The sequence below is a fragment of the Stenella coeruleoalba genome (genome assembly GCF_951394435.1).
Source record: "Stenella coeruleoalba genome assembly, chromosome: 15".
Taxonomy (NCBI): Eukaryota; Metazoa; Chordata; class Mammalia; order Artiodactyla; family Delphinidae; genus Stenella; species Stenella coeruleoalba.
This window is the reverse complement of record NC_137161.1, coordinates 42,342,603-42,354,615: the sequence shown is the minus strand read 5'-3', so window position 1 is coordinate 42,354,615 and position 12,013 is coordinate 42,342,603. Positions and strand designations below refer to the sequence as shown.

Genomic DNA, 12,013 nt, shown 5'->3' with positions numbered 1-12,013 from the left:
GAGAGCAAGGGCCCTTTGAAGAATTTTGGTCAGCAAAAATATTCTGCACTTAAACTGGAGAGTGTAATAAGCATTTTTATAAGCAGCCTTATAGCTGCAGAGCTCATAAATAGCCCAGATGTCACCAAGGAGATATAGTTCTGCATGAAACTTATAATGGTGAATGCTTGAAATGAATTCTCAACATATACGAATGCCTTTTAACCTCGTCATGACCTCAATCTCGGAGGCTCTGAATGGCAAATTCATTTATTTTTCATTCTAAGCTATGTATCTATCAATCAAGCTATGTATCTATCTCCACACTTGCAGTTCTGTAAGCAACAGATGCTTGGCCTAAGCGTTGTAGTGATAATCCGTTAAAATAGTGGTCTTCTGCACATGCTATTTCAGAAGGAAAAGGCAAAAATCATAACCTGTATATCCTATTTTTAATGGAAACTGGATCACTTGTTAATGTGGTTTTCAAAATGCTTTTCCTTAGATCCAGAGGTTAATGGATATTAATAATTTATTTTGGTAAAAACTTCACATTTAGTCTTATTAGGAAATTGCATTTGTGATATGTGACAGAACTCGTTGGAGTTACCACCATTAAAAGTTTCATGTAAAAAAACAAAACATCTAAAAGTGTTCCGAGAAATTGATCCTGGCGGGAGCAATTAATGGTGTGAGATCCTAAAAGCATGAAGAAACACCACAAACAGTGTGTTTCTCTAAGGGTGTGATATCTCCAAACCAAACAACTCTACAGGAAAAATCTCAGTTTGAAGCACTTAAATTAGATTATTTCTTCTGTTTCCTAAACTCTGCCATTCCACTTCAGGACACTGAAAAATTTGTATCACAGTCTAAATGATTGTGATGTCCGAATTTATTTGCTTAGGATAAACACCACTCTTTGCCTTTTCACTCAGGTTTATTTCTCTCTCTAAGATGACCTAGAGTTAATTATGAGAACCTAAGTGATCTAACATGGTTTACATTTTTAGATATTCCAAAGAATTTTAAAACCAGGGATGTCAGAACACATATCTGAGTAGTATGAAGGGAGGTGCCAAGGGATTCAGTAAAAAAGTGACAATGAACTAGAAAAAGACCACCAAAAGCAACAGTATGGTGGATGCTGTGTTGGGCCACCCGCATCCTCCTTCAGGAAGGAAGAGCTCACTCTCCCAGTTGCAGGCATTCCTCATCCCTCTCACGCTTCCAGGATCACCCCAGCAGAAGAGAGTTGCTTCATCCAAGGCCACACCCCTTCCCAAGGCAGCCAATGACAGATGACTTATCAAATGGGAGGTTTTAATAGCCAGACTCTCTCATCCCAACTGGACATCTCAGAATGGTCATGTCATCTTCAGACCATCTGTGGCTTCTGTTGAGAATGCCTTGTAGTTCAGTTTCTCCCTTTACCCAGTTCTGCATTCTTCCCTTTCCTTTCACAGGTGTTGATTCCAAGAGCTCCCCCTAATAAATGTCAGCTCCCTAATCTCCATCACAGTCTGTTTCCTGGGCAGCCCAGTCTGCATAGGTACCAGGTAAACAGTTTGAGCAATGGATGTGTATTATTGTATTCTGTGAGGTAAATACAGTTACTATTCCCATTCTACAGAGGAGAAAAGTGAAGCAAAAAGGAGTTAGTTACTTGTCATTACTTGTTAATTCCTTGTTAAGTACTTGAATTCCTTGTCAAAGATTACATACATTTCCAGTGGTAGAGACAGGATTTAAGCCTCAGCCATCTGGTCCCAGAGTTCACAATCTTAGCAACTACCCTCCCTACACAGGACACCTCACTTAGAAAAACTGTTTACAGGCAACATGAAATGAAATGAATGATGCAAACAGTTGACTATTATTTTTAAAACCACTTTGATTTTCTAAACATTGATTCCAGGAGTAGCTAATATCAGTCTTAAGTATGGATATATTTTCGTATCACTCCCAACTGAAGAAATGCATTTGGCGTGTTTATCTAAAAGTTCCAAGTGTATCACATGGTTTACCAGATGTCCATTTGTACAAATGTAACAATCTCGTCTACCATTCCAGAAGGGTTTTTAGTAGTTATCAATGACAGATATAAAATAATATTACTTTTTTGTGTGTGTGTGTGTGGACAGTTAATCAGGAGGGAAAGAAAATAAATGATGATTTCATTTTCCTTTAGATAATATATATCTTTAAAACTCTATTATCTGTACATGAATGTCCCCACTATTTCTCCCTCACATTTTCTCCTAGAACCTACATAAATTTTTCTTTTACTTTTTTATTCTTCTAAAGATACTTGGGTCAGCAACATTTTCTCATAGTAACTGTCCATAGAGTGAGGAATGATGTTCTTGCCAAAGATTTATTTTCAAGGATGCCTTTCAAACATTTCTTCTTTCTTATTCTGTCTAGATAATGGAGCTCTCTGGTAGACGGTTCTCAAATGAAGCCATTCCTGACAAGTAGCTGTAAACAGCCTAATTCTGGTGTTTCAAATAAACATCTTTAAACGTAATTTCTCCAATCATTCTATTGTTTCATGAACAGTTACTTTACAGAGGAACAAATGTAAATGGAGATATAAATTCTGAAAACGGTAGGTATGGAATAAAACAGAGGGGGTTGGATATTTGTGTTGGAAATAGAGATGCTTAAAGAGAATTGGATAGATTTGCACACTGCTTCATTTTCCCATACAAATAAAACCCAAACGGTTTTCTAAGAGTTTGTGATTTTTCGATGTAGTAAGTGGCCTCATACCTTCATCTTTACAGACTTCAGCTGCCTCTTCTGAAGAAGGGCTGGGCACGGCGGCAGCGCTGGCACCATCTATAAGGCAGAAAGAGAAACACTGTCTCAGAGCCAAATACTGTCAGGTTGGAGCTTCCCTTCCCACCTCACCTCCTACTCTACCGAAGGAAGCAGGAGCCTGTTTCGTGCTCTAATACACTGAATGGTCTTTGAAGGGGCTTGGGTTTGTAACTCTCTTCTACGATTAATGGAACAAAACCCCTTCAGTTAAGACAGAGCCTGATGAACTACAAACTACCTTTTTGGTGAAGAAGACTGTTTGTTTGGTAGTATTATACTTTGGCATTTTGTTTCTTCCCTACCTCTAGAAGAATGGTACCTTATTTTTCTTAGTAAAAGACTGTGAAAGAAAGTATATCCTTGCAAGTTTCTACAAAGTGCTTTTATGTGTGTGTTTTTAAAGTTTGGTTTTTCTTAGCACAGCACTTCTATTCCATTACGCCAGGCTGTCAAGCTGATGGCTGTCAGAGAAGAGGTCCAGGAGAAGGGGTCATTTGTAGGAAAGCACCAAAAGCCGTTGGGTGACTTCATGTCAGCCAAGCACAGAGTGGCGACTAAGGAACTTGGAGGTCCGTGCCTGGGCCTCACAGCAGCAACTAACCTCGTCAGAGCTGGACTTTCTTCTTAATATTATCAGCACCCCAGTGACTCCACTAGCATTTGGGCTCCAGGATAATAACTAACTTACTAACACTAAAATAGTATATTTAAGACAGGAAGGGTTATCAAAATCATTTGGAATGGTTAATACTTGACAAATGGAAAAGGAATATATACATTTTTTTCATGCAGTAACAAGGTTATGGAACTAAAGATAACTCATACACGCATGGTGACTAACACATTTAAAGGCTAATCGGATATCTTCTAGTATATCCTTCGTCCATAATGTATATGACTGTTACTTTTAGGTCACACCTCTATCAGAACAGAGAGTAAGATTTTTGGTAGGGAGATAACTGGAGACGAATCACTTTCTTCTGTTAGATGACAAACTCCTATTAACATCAAAAGAACAAACTACAGCCTTTCAACCTTGCCTTGAGGTCACATCATCCCATTTCTCTGCTTCCCTTCACGGCAAAACTCCCTAAAAGAACAGTCCATGTTATTGCTCTGGACTTCCTCATCTCACGGTCTCTCCGTAAAGCACTCCAACTGGCTTCGTCGATCCTCCTTGAAGTATTCTCTTATCAAAGGTGTCAGTGACCTCACTTTGCCAAATCCAATGGTCATTTCTCCTTTCTTATCTTCCTGGACTCCTCAGGAGCATTTCAGAGTCTACTCTGTTCTTTCTGAAACACTTTCTTGCTGTGGTTGTTCCTCCTCCCCTGGTGCCACATGTCTAGAGGCCATGGTGTCCCAGGCCTCACTGTTCTCCTTATTTATATGTTCTCTCTAGTGAATCTCACCCAGTCACATGGTTTTAAGTATCATTTCTCTGCCAGTGACTCCCAAGCCTGTATCTCTGGTCCACATCTCTCCCTAGAAATCCAGACTCAGATACCTAACCGGCTTCTTGACGTCCCCTATGGCCGAGAGTCCTCCTGAATTTACCATGGCCAAAACTGAACTATTAACTCTATTAATAAAAACTGCCCTGTGGCCAGTTTTTCACACGTCGGTAAGTGGCACCATCATCCAAGTAGTTACTGCTGCTAAAAACCTAGGATGTAGCCTGGATTCTTCTTTTCCCTATGCCCTAGGTCCAATCCATCAGCACATCTTGTTACTTCTACCTGTGGAACAAAACACATCAGGCCATTTTGTCTCCATTTCCAGAAACCTCCATCACTGCTTTCCTGCTATAGTCTTTCAACTGGTCTCACTTTTGTTCTTTTGACCCATTTTCATTCACAGGCAGAGTGAGCTTGTTAAAACAGATTAGGTCCCTCTACTGCTAACAACCTTCCACTGGCTTCTCCTTGTAGTTCTAACAAAATCAAATCTTCTGCAGTCAGACATAACCTGGCCCTATGATGTCTTCCCAAACCTCACACCATGTTCTCCCTCATCCATCACGCTCCAGCCACTCTGAACTTCCTTCTCAAACCTGTTAAAATCGGCCTGAAATCATTTGCATTATCTGGACCCTCCATCTGAAATGCTCTCCCGCCATTTCATCATTGAGATTTCACTTTAATTACTGCTCCCTCAGGGAGTCCTCCTCGAGTCCAGCCAATGGAAAGTTGCCTTCTCAGGATTCCTTCTACATTACCTCATTTCTCCACAATGCATTTGTCACTATCATACTTTTTTAAAATTGTTTATTTTTGGATCACTGCCACCAGAATATAAGTTTCAAGGAAGCAAAGAAACTGTCTTTATTGTTTGCTGCCCTATTTCAGTGTCCAGAACAGTGCCTGGGTCACAGCAAAGCCCGGATAGGTATTTGTTAAACAGCTGTTTGAGGAACAGGACCTACCACTTTGATTTGATCATGACAGCAGTCAGAACTGCTGGATTATGCTGGTTTGAGATTGTGCTTTTTGCGTGATACGGAAGAGGCCTGCGGAGTCGTGTAGTTAGAATTGAAGCTGGACATTCTATCGAATGAAAGGAAGCTACTTTTATTTTGGAAGAATAACAGCAGGTCAGAAGGACTTTAATGACCAGAACTGCATCTCTGACTTCTCTGATCTTGGATGAGGGACGCAGAGCAGACACAACAATGTATGCTGACACTGGCCAAGAGCATAGACGAATCCTGCCATTGGGCTCTGTGCTGGCCACTTAGAAAAGCAAGCAGAGCCCCTCAGGGGTGCATTTAGGAATCTTCTCTACCATGAGAGGCACCCAGATTGCGGTGATGTTGCTGCCCATCCAAGAGGTGGATAAGAGAGCTTGTATTCTACCACTCTCTCCTCACAGGCAAGATGGTCCTAAATCCATAAAGACACTGCCTGTTCTCAACTGACTAGGGGAAAAGAGATGAATAAGTAAAAAGCAGGCAGATGTGTGTGCATGTCTGTATGTGTGTGCCTGTGTATGTGTATACGTGTGTGTGCGTGTGTGTGTGTGAACAGGGGTGGGAGAAATCTATGTCGATAAAGACAGTTTGGGACAGAGCAGTGAATGAACAAAACCTGTAAAACCACAATAGTCAGAGAATGGCCTCAGCTGTCAGCAGCTAGTTGATTAATACCCATCAGCCCCAAACAGTAAAAACAGTGACAGCTTTTCACAGAAGACTCATCTTCCACGGAGCATAACGGTGTGGTGGCCGGGAGCTGGGGGCGATGGTGGTGTGGATGACAACAGTTTTCTGTATTAGAAATTCATTCCATTGCAAGGACTACACTTTAGCAAAGGGAGCCAACTGACCCAGTGGCAGGTACACAAGGTCCTTGCTGCCTTGCTTCAGTGCCTTCTCTGATTGGCCTTCTTCAATTCCATCTTCCAGGTTAATAATAAAAGCTTTCAGTTCTCTAGCAAAAGTTCCAAGGTTAATGCAGGAACTTTTCAGTGAAAAACTTATCACACTACCTGGTTTATTTCTAAGAGTCCAGCATATGGTTTAGGATGCGGCAGGCACATGAGCAGAGCCCACTATTTCAAAGATGCCCCATCCGTTGGGCTCATTAGAACCAGAAGAATGACTTGGAAAACAGAAAGAAGAAGGAAATTTTTATTTTGATGGTTATGTTGATAACTGCAAAATTGTGTGAACCATTCTTTTTTTTTTTTTTTTTTTTTTTTTGTTTCGGTAAGCGGGCCTCTCACTGTTGTGGCCTCTCCTGTTGCGGAGCACAGGCTCCGGACGCCCAGGCTCAGCGGCCATGGCTCACAGGCCTAGCCACTCTGCGGCATGTGGGATCTTCCCGGACCGGGGCACGAACCCATGTCCCCTGCATCAGCAGGCGGACTCTCAACCACTGCACCACCAGGGAATCCCTGTGAATCATTCTTTTAAAGGAGAGCATGCCTGAGTACAAAAGTGGGGAGGAAGAAAAGATAAACCTAAGGAGATGACAATCTCTTTTGAGTCTTAAGTGCCATTTTATTTTAAAAAGTTCAATTTATAATCTACAGTAGAAGATCTCTAAGCATTCCATTGGCTCATCTGTTCTTCAGTGAACAGAGTTGATGTCAGGAAGGCTTTGGATCTCATTGAGCTCTGGGTGTGGGGTAGTAAGCCTCTGTCACTCCTCACACCATCATCTACAACATACAGAGAAATGACCAGAAGCACGGCTCTTCAAAATTTAATGTAAAGCAGTAAAGGACACTCCATTCATTGTGGAAGGAAAGCCTCTGATATATTTCCTGTGAATTTTTTTAAATAATTTTTTTTGTTTGTTTGTTTGCTCCCTGTGGCATGCGGGATCTTAGCTCCCCGACCAGGGATGGAACCCACGCCCCCTGATTGGGAGCACAGAATCCCAACCACCGGACCACCAGGGAAGTCCCCCTGTGAATGTTTTACATTTCATTTTTTCCTCCAAACGAAATCTGCTGAGTTTGACCTGCCCTCAGTCAGCCCAGCTCTGACATGGTCCTTCCAACCTCTGCCCATCCCGTGTAGAGCATCACTGAGCAAACTGCGATCACACGGGAGAAAAGTGAGGCTGGTGATTGAGACCTGAGAGGGAGGGTACCCTTCCGATTGGTGAGCCTGACACTTGTAGTTAACAGGGTTGGTGGCTTCCTGAGGGAGACCTGAACGAATATTGATATTAACCTGGTGAAACGGTATAAATATTTACAGAAAAGGGCACTGAGTAAAGCCATGTTCACCTCTGGGAATGAGGCCTAGGGGACGCCTCAAAAGAAACCTGAGCTCACCTGCTTCTTGGCCCTGCCCTTCCATTTCTTTGGCACTTGGCTCTTCCTGTGGACCGTTCTCATCTTTCAAGAAAACCGCAGAGGAAAAAAAAAGTATACATCAAGTCAGTTTATGAAATATCTCTTTATGGCTAATATGCACTGAAATTAATTGTAACCAGTGTAGCATGACTCCCCATAAAGCGAGGCAGAGAGATGAATCAGAGGCGTGAAACAGAAAAATTACCTACATAAATAGGTGTATTTATCCTTGTCCCTTCTCACATGATTTGCTTGGTGGAAAGTTGAACTGCAGTAAACAAAATTCACTCAGCAGTTCCAGTAACATCCCTCTCCTTGCACAACATTTCCCAAAATGCAATACAAATTTTAATTCCAATCTGCTTTTTTTCCGTGACTCAAGCAATATGCACTGTGTAAGGAAACTTGGTTGATTACGTTCCTATGCCCTTTATTTTCCTGTTTGTTGTATGTTGCAAAAGAACCCCTATTTTTACTTAAATTTTTAAACATTGACTTACATTTTACATATGACAGTCTAACATACCTATGCTCTGAAATACTCTGTGTTGAACAGATTATGCTGGTCAAGTTTATGCCGTAGTACATAACTCCTTGAAAAACTAATAACTGGACAGGTATAATGGCGGCTATATATTAGAAACTAGCTAAAAACTTCCCTTTGGCTTAAAATATATAATATATATCTGTGGATTTATGTGTAGAAAAAAATTAAGTCTTCAAAGGCAAATAAAGTCATCATTTTATAATTCATTGCTGGGAGGGTTTCCAAGTCTCTGTGTTTGGAAAAATCTTTTTAAATGATAAAACATAAGAGATGTCGTTAAAGTACAGAAAACAGAGAAGCGGACGTTATCAGCACATGTTACTATGGGTTAAAGATGGCCACAGATCCTTGTCTCTCAAGAAGTGGAATCTATTTCTTGTCTCCTTAAATTCGAGCTGGTTCTGTGACTTGTTTAGACCAGTGAAATGTGTAAGTGATGTCTGGGCCCCCTAGCCAAGGCCTCAGAGGACTATAGCAGCTTCCACTTTCTCCCTCTGGGAATCCAGCCACCCTGCTGTGAAGACACTCAGATTAGCCTCCCAGGTGGAGAGGGGTACATGGAGCAGCACAGAGGGGCCAGACATATGCGTGAAGCCTCTTCCCACCTTCCAACCCAGCCCTGCTGCCAGCTGAATGCCCCCAAGTGATGACATCAGCCAAGGCCACAAGGAGCAGAAGAATCACCCAGCTGAGCCCTTTTAGAATTCCTGCCCACAGCCAGGCTCAGATCACTTAAACTTGTTTTACTTGACTGCTTTGACCCACCATCTGCTACAACTATCAACTCTTAATCCAGAGGCAAGAGGATGGGGAATCCTCCCCAGAGGAGGACTCAACAAGTGGAGCTGAAACAAGAGCCTCAGAAGCAATGGGGAAACAGTTCACCAAGCAGCTCTGAAAAACAACCTTCTGAGAAGAGTTGCAAATGGAAAAAATTTGGAATTGACCTGAACGAAAAATTTTATAATAGAATGACAAAGATAAATAAATAAATAAATAGATAGATAGATAAATAAGAGTGACACTGACATGCGGAAGGGATGCTATCAATGAATAAATATATCAGTATGTATATAATTCCCTCTGGCCAGCACTGTGCCATTCGTCACGCGGGACACAGTATAACCTGGGATGGCTCTGTAACTCTGTAAACCCAAGGTTCTGCGTGACATATTTCCAAGGATATTTCTGATACTTTCTCTGTTCTGGTTCTCCGCGGAGGCACTGGCACTGGCTTTTGCTGTAGGAAGGAAATAGCCATCACTGCTGCTCTTGCTGCCCTAACAAGGCCAAGCTGGTGCAGGAGCATGTGTCAAAAACGTAAGTCAGTGTTTCCCCCTTTCTCCCACCAAATGGACTCAGACTCAAGCAGGAGAGATCTACCAGTTTTCCTATCTCCCCCAACAGACACCACCACCCAGCCCCCTTTTTTTTTGGCCACGCCATGCAGCACGTGGGGTCTTAGTTCCCCCACCAGGGATCAAACCTGCATCCCCTGCATTGGAAGCGTGGAATCTTTTTTTTTTGGAAGCATGGAGTCTTAACCAATGGACCCCCAGGGAAGTCTCAGACAGACCTTTTAACACAGATTCCACAATAGGCTTGAAGTCTGCAGTGACAGGCTGCTTTTAAAATTGGTCTGGTGACCGCATCTCCTATGGAGTGGGAGGTAAAAATGTTATGAAGAGAGGAAGGTAAGGAGGGAAAGAGAAACAACAATTGAGTCACAGGAAGGTGAAGAATTGTTTCCACCAGTTCTAAATTCATGAAAAGGAAATTCATGGTCAGACCCCCGAGTCCAACTTTATAATAGTAAAAAGCAGTCTGGCTCTTTATCTAACCTACTGCTACTGGGTTTTACCCTTAATCCCTGTGCCCGTGGTCCCACTCCCTACCGCAGTCTGGCATGTTCTGTTTTCGACTTTGAGTCTTGGCTGTGGGGTGGTCTAGTTGCAGGATTTCTGCCCTTGGGAAGCAAATTCAAGAAACACTTGGCATGTTTATCACGGAGTAAATGCCTTCTACAAGAATGCTGGATTTGGCGTTTGAGTAACTTGCCCTCAAATGAAAAGGCTCAGGTATATTGCTTTCATCAATTTCCAAAGACAGTGCAACCTCAAGGCCAGCAGGGGGAATCAGTGTAGAAGTCTGGCTTTCAAAGGCCAGTTGATAACATTCTCGGGCAATTAGGTTAGCATTCACGTCACTTTTAGAAGGACAGTTTGGCTGGCTTCTAACATTCCATCCATTTAAAATACCTCAATTGGTTGAGTTCTTAGTGAAACAGTGGGCTTCCTCTGGTAGGAAAGAAAAAAATCCCATTACACATTTACCCGTATTTGATAAGAACAAGCTTTCCTTTTATCAGCCTTATCTGTCTAGCTATTTTCACAGAAAGCATAAAAACAATAAAAAGTTAAGTAGAGTGGGGAATGTAAACTTGTGGTTTTTAGAAGGGATTTAAAAGGCTTACAATAAACATGAAGAAGTATAGGGAAATGACAGGCTATTTTGTGAGCTTAAAACATGTCACACAGAAACTAAATTCTCTTAGTTGATATACCTATAGGATCCCATATTTACTTCCGATCATAAATTTCCATATCATTCACATTGAATGTCACATAATACTACTTTCCCGCGCCAAAAAGCACAGTGACCTGTGTGAATTCTAATGGTTGAATCATTTTTGCTTCTCCAGTATTAAAACCATGCCCTCTATTCTTTCCATCCATACTTACGGAGCACATACTATATGCAAGGATATTTCAGGAATTCTATAGAAATCAAAATAAGAGACTCCTGCTGTGAAGCTAGAAACGAGTAGAACCCTGCAGGTTCCCCCCCCACCCCGCCCTTCCCCAAGTATAAAACCAAGCAGTTAATGATTAGGAAAATAGAGTCACAGACTCAGTGTCTGACGTTCATTCCTGAGTTGTTTTACAGATACCATAACCGCCACCAGAGGAAAAAACGTTAACTGCATGATGACCAGACAGATGCTGGCCATGACATAAGCTGCTCCAACTTGAGTCTATGGCTACCACAATTCTAAGGACTGGCCTCAAGAGAATGGGATTAACATTATTGCACATAATAATCTATATCTTTGTGGGTATCAAAATAATTGTAGCTTGTTCTGCCCACACATGTAAGCAGGCAACTAAAATTGTCAGCAAAGAGATGCTACGGACCCATGTTGACATCTTCCAGTCTGAGAATATGTCGCCTATGTCAGCATGAAAAAGTTACAGAAGACAGACCTTCACCCCTAATCCCATAGAAATGGAATGAGGTCTGAAAAGTGGGCATTTGTAAGCAGTTCTTTGCAGGAAACTGCCCTCAGCAGGAAGCCCCTTTTCTTGTCACTTTAGCAAAGCTATACCGTAACTAATTTTAAACAAGGTACCCCCACGCTCTACTCATCTCCGGCCCAAGAACACCTTTCAAATCTTTTAATCGCACCATAATTTGTCAGTTCTTCTGGTAGATCAAAGAAGTAGGAATGAAGAATAAGTAATTAACAGATGACTAGATCTCTTCCCTAGCTTCCCCTTCAGAATCTCGTGAACAAACTGTGTGACCAAACTGTGTGAACATGATAACGTGTAGGGGAAGATAATAAGAAATCCACGAGCCTGCATGCAGTGGGGAATGGTGACCACTCAGACGCCCTATCTCAATGATTAACTGAGACTACTCCCCTCCTTGCCGTTAAAACTTTCATGGCTGAGCGGAATCTTTGGAGGCGGCTTTTGGGGGACGCTGAGTCCACCATCTCCCCAGATTGCTGGCATTCTGATGAAAGGTACCTTTCCTTTCTACCATTGGTGAGTATTGATTTTGTAAGCGGTG

At 42.0% G+C, this 12,013-nt stretch overlaps 1 protein-coding gene across 1 annotated transcript in view; it reads right to left on the bottom strand.

Annotated features, from left to right (window-relative positions):
- The window catches only part of MACROD2 (mono-ADP ribosylhydrolase 2), a gene marked incomplete at its 3' end in the record, with an annotated part of 1,984,281 nt that overhangs the window by 119,198 nt on the left and 1,853,070 nt on the right, over window positions 1-12,013 (bottom strand). The window contains 2 exon segments of the mRNA XM_079943661.1: window positions 2,755-2,823; window positions 7,591-7,653. Of these exon segments, the coding sequence (XP_079799787.1) occupies window positions 2,755-2,823; window positions 7,591-7,653 (132 nt within the window).